Raw genomic sequence first — 4,945 nt, 5'->3', positions numbered from 1 at the left:
TATAAAATTTATGTTTATAATTAAAGCTTCAAATTCAGAACAATGAAAAATTGGTATCATATGTTAATATTTGGTTCATGCGAAATAAAATAAAAATTAAAAATTAAAACTAAAACCAAATAAGTTATGGAGTTATTAAACAAAACTAAATTTAAAAGTTTATCTAATTCGATTTAATTTTGATGTCCAATAAAATAATCAACACTCAAATTTAGGAGTGATTTTGATTAACAAATGGATCAGATTTAAAATTTTGATTATTTTAAAATTTTGTTTTAAAAAAATATTGATTTATTCGATTAATAATTTGAGTTTGATTTTAAATTTTTTTATCCGATTAAATTGAAATAAAAAAACCGATAATGATAAATTCAGTTTAAGTATCATTGTGATTTATTATTAATTTTTAGTTTTAATTAGAAAATTTTGATTAATTCTGTTTGTTTTGACCGAATGATTATTAGAAAAGTTGATTGATAGAATTAGTTAAAACAAATTAATTGAGTCAGTTTATTAATTTAATTCAGTTCGATAATTTGCCTACCATTACTAATCCAAACTTATTCAACTCTGTCAGCACTGACGAAAGACGGATTCAAAATTATGACTAATCCAATCCATTCAAAGTATCCAATGCCCTGGTGGCGTTCAACATTACTGGGTCAAATATTAATAGGCATGAAACAATGGGATGAAAATTGACAACACAAGCAAACAAAAAGGAACAAGATCCGTCTCAATTATATTTCGCTTCGCAGGAACACGTGATTTAAAGGTCTTGGCGTAGTGGTAGAATTACTACCATGTGATCTAAAAGTTACTAGTTCAAGTTCTTAAAAATAATTTCTTACAATGTAAGATAGACCCTTTCTCGAGACCATTTCCTACACCAGACTATCCTTTAGGAACACATGACCTGAACACACATTCAAACATAAACAGTGAAGGAACAAGATGTCTCATTCTAACGCCACACGTACACGTGAACTATGTGTCAAACACAAATTGAATGGGAAAAAGGATAACGGCTATTAGTATTTGAACTTACCAACACAACCGAGCTCAAACTGTGAAGGAACAAGATACCTCTATTTCTCTGCCGCAAGTACACATGAACAAGGAATGATCTAAACACAACGGCTAGTAGCACTTGAACTTTCTAGATTGGAGGGAACGAGATTGAGAACTGTACATACCTGCCATTCGAAAGTAGATGAATAACTAACTTTTGAAATCAGGAGGGAAGACCAATAAAAAACAAACTGAACATTTTTTTTCCTTTCATTTGCTGGTTCTTCTAGAAAGGCAAGTTCAGAATACACTACATAGGAGGGAAAGAACCCACCGCCAATAACCATTAACACAGCGGGATCGAGAAACTGTCAAGGACAATTCTTAGGCCTACATTGTTGTTCCTGCTCGGACTCCTCATCGCTGTCATTGTCGTCTCTCCTTCGCTTGTTGGGCTGAGAAGAAGGCACATGGTGCGGAGAAGCTTTATCATTTCCATGGAGGAGCTCTTCAACATCATCATCATTGTCGACCTCGTCATCTTCATCTTCCTCGAACACATCATTCCCAGCTGCTTCCTCAAGCGGAGTCCGTGCAATTTGTTGCACCAGATACTCCCCACCATTGTCATCATCCTGAAAACAGATTCCAGAAATGTTACTCAGAAAAGAGATATATCATGCACAAAAACGATCAAAACACAATTAAGATCAAGCAAAAAGGATATGTTGCAATTATAAGCAAAACAAGTGAAAGGAATGCTGGGCAAGAACAAACACGAGAAATCACCACGGTCCATTTTCACAGCTAGAGCATTCCTTCATGAAAGTGAGTAGATCACGATCACATGGAATAATGAGGAAAATGGAAAGGAAAAGAAAATAACACTGACAAATGAAGGAAAAAACAGAATATCAATCATTATTTCCACACCAAGAAGCAAAAGAATTTTAAAGAACAAACTACCATAATTAAAAGAAGCAAGTTAAAATCTCTCTTTTTTTTTTTTTTTGTTCTTGAGCATGAGGTGTCTTTACACACCATGTTGGATGTGAGACTATGAGTAAAGTCTCCTTTTTTTAACTAATGAAGTTTGAAGGTATTCAAAAATATATATAATTTAAAAACTAGTTAAAACAATGAAATTCTGATACTGTAAAATAAGATTTGATTAACTTCATGCATTTTCAATACAAGTATAAGCATTAGAGGTGAAACTTGTTGATCAGATATAAAAAAAAAATGTAAGAATTAACTCGTGAACTTAAACAAGACCAATAAATTTTCTAACAGACTTTTGATGGTTCAAAAACATACAGACATGTAAGTGTGCACTAACAAGCTATTTCATCAATAAAAATATAAAAAATTCTCAACAATTGATTTGGGGGAAAACATCATTTGATACTGGTATAATCTCAAATTCAACATAGTAAAATAAAACTAAAGCTGAACAGATGCTTCGTTCTCCATGATAATAAGCATTAACATGCATAAAAGGTATTTCCAAAGTGAAAACAAGATAAATGAGTGTCAAAATGTTTTGGCTATTCGATCAGCACAAATGTGTTTGATATGCTTGCAGAATCATCAGATGTGCAATTTTACAATATTATGTGTATCATGCACATGAAAGAGTCTAACTAGCTAATGTGTTTTATATAACCATCCTACAAAATGCCACCATGATAATTCACTAACACAGATTTCTATGCACAATAGCCAGTGTGTTTACAACCTGAACCACTCACTAATGCAATCATAACCAGGAGGAACCCATTGCCAAGTGAGTCCAATTGATTCAAGGGAGGAATTTCAGTTACATCAGATTTTAGGTCGTTCAACATGAGAAATCTTGAACTTGCTGACCTACAGTTCACTGTTAGTCAGCATTTATAAATGGTGATCAAAGAAACATGAAAACTGCCACATAACAAAGAAACATTAGAATAGTTATACATAATCATACAACAAATTCCTATTCAACATTAGCACAAAATAATTTATAACAATGAATGATAAATTGTTTCAGTAACAACAGTATACCTCAAATTCATCCTCCCCATCACCTTCTTCGGAAAATCTATCATCATCCACGTCCTGCGCATCTTCCTGCCCAATCTCTCCATTCTCATCTTCATCACCTTCACCTTGCTCATGACCATCAATCTCCCCTTCCACATTGATGAATCTCCCTAAGCTTCCAGGTCCACCACCATCGTTGTCATATGGAACATCCTGGTCTTCCTCTACATCACCATCCTCAGCATCCTTGTCCTCTTCATCTAACTCTTCTTCGCCCTCTTCAACCCCATCATCATCATCCTCATTGTCTTCTATGTCATGATCCTCAATAATATCGTCTTCTTCTTCTTCATCATCATCATCATCATCATCATCATCCTCTGCATCAATCTCCTCTCCTAAATCCACCTCATCATACTCATCTACATCGTCCTCCTCTTCATCCTCTACTGAAGCGGCTCTGATAGAGGCAACTCGAAATCCATTGGAAGCATGATACCCCCTCTCTGAGCCATTTGCATCTGTCCCCACACCAGTCTCAATGTCCTCTTCCTCAGCATCACTTTCTTCTTCTTGATCAACATCGTCTATTGCATGTATTGTATTGCTGCCACTGCCATTCATCAACCTCTTGGCATGTTCTTCTCCATCAACTTCACCGCTCCCAGGATCCTCATCATCTTCATCTTCTTCCTCTTCCTCATCTTCCTCATCAGACTCTGACCGTTCATTTTCATCGGTGTCCAACTTATCAAGATATTTCAGAGTCCTGATCATTCCGAATACTCTTGATCGATAATCCTTGATCCTGGTAACAGGACACTCATAGAGATCCAAAGATACGAGCCGGAGTTGAGCCAAAGGTGACAAATCCTCCAGGAACTGGATCCGGTTGTTGGAGAGATCAAGATCCCGGAGAGAATCCAGCCCAGCATCCACCAGAAATTCAAGCCCTCCGCCAATGCGATTGTCAGATAGGATCAACCGGTGCAGGTTCTGAAGACGCGGAAACTTCTCGAGCGATGACACCCCAATGTTTGCGATTGAGAGAACCTCCAGCGACTGATACCTCTCCAGGATCTCCGGCGGCGGAAGCTGTCCGTGGCAACACTTCACCGAACCGTCAAGCGTGAGGCTCCGCGGCGGTGAAGCAGAAGATTCCTCCTGAGCGCCTATCGCCGCCTCCACGGCCCTCTCCCAGGCCTCGTCCATATACCAAAAGTAATAAAACAAGAAACCCTAGACACAAACGCCGATCCACGAATCAACCAAAGAAAAATCCTAAATATTGAGAGAACCAAACTGATTCCAATCGAAACGCAAACAGCATAGCAAACTCCCGACCAACGATTGAGAAACCAAAACAACTATCCAAGGAAATCCAGAAAAGAAAACACTCGTCGACACACAAAATTCATCGATTCCTCACGATCGATGGATCTGCACCGGTTCCACTCATGCACCGGTGGCGACAGGACGGAGGCAGCAGAGGTCACGAAACTTTCGTCGACACTGACTGACTGGAAGAGGGTGAAGAACCCTAATGCTGCTGCGTTTACTCGTCGATGGAAGGAAAGGAAAGGAAAGGAAAGGAAAACAAATTAAAATAATAAATATTTTTTTTATATTTTTCTCAATAGAGAGAAAAGTGAGAATTTAAAATTTACTCACAAAATTAAGCTAATTTCTGCCTTTTAAATAATAATAATAATAATAATAATATTCAAGAAAAAATATTTAAAAATAATCTTTACACAATTTTATCATAGCAAAGTTTTCATCTCCGATACTTTTCACTCACTATGGTTGTTGGTTCATAGATTAAATTCTTTATCTTATTATTTAATTAAAAATCTGGATCTTTAATAACTAATTCTTAATTAATTTAGTAAAATTTAAAATTAAGTTA

General features: G+C 36.4%; 1 protein-coding gene across 3 annotated transcripts; it reads right to left on the bottom strand.

Moving 5' to 3' along the window:
* Nucleotides 1-935: 935 nt before the first annotated feature.
* On the bottom strand, nucleotides 936-4,596 carry LOC121974738 (acidic leucine-rich nuclear phosphoprotein 32-related protein 1-like). Of its 3 annotated transcripts, XM_042525932.1 has the most exons (3): nucleotides 3,058-4,596; nucleotides 1,346-1,646; nucleotides 936-1,196 (listed from the first exon to the last, which is right to left on the bottom strand). In XM_042525932.1, the coding sequence occupies exons 1-2, from the start codon at nucleotides 4,246-4,248 to the stop codon at nucleotides 1,383-1,385; spliced, it is 1,455 nt and encodes a 484-aa protein (XP_042381866.1). In that variant the 5' UTR covers nucleotides 4,249-4,596; the 3' UTR covers nucleotides 936-1,196; nucleotides 1,346-1,382. The 3 variants fall into 3 exon arrangements, with proteins under 3 accessions (XP_042381866.1, XP_042381865.1, XP_042381867.1); XM_042525931.1 differs by lacking the exon at nucleotides 936-1,196 and having other exon boundaries at nucleotides 1,252-1,646; XM_042525933.1 differs by lacking the exons at nucleotides 936-1,196; nucleotides 1,346-1,646 and adding an exon at nucleotides 2,737-2,880.
* Nucleotides 4,597-4,945: the final 349 nt, after the last annotated feature.

Source organism: Zingiber officinale, chromosome 4B, assembly GCF_018446385.1.
Source record: "Zingiber officinale cultivar Zhangliang chromosome 4B, Zo_v1.1, whole genome shotgun sequence".
Taxonomy (NCBI): domain Eukaryota; kingdom Viridiplantae; phylum Streptophyta; class Magnoliopsida; order Zingiberales; family Zingiberaceae; genus Zingiber; species Zingiber officinale.
Note: the sequence above shows the minus strand (reverse complement) of the source record. Positions and strands in the feature narration are given on the sequence as shown.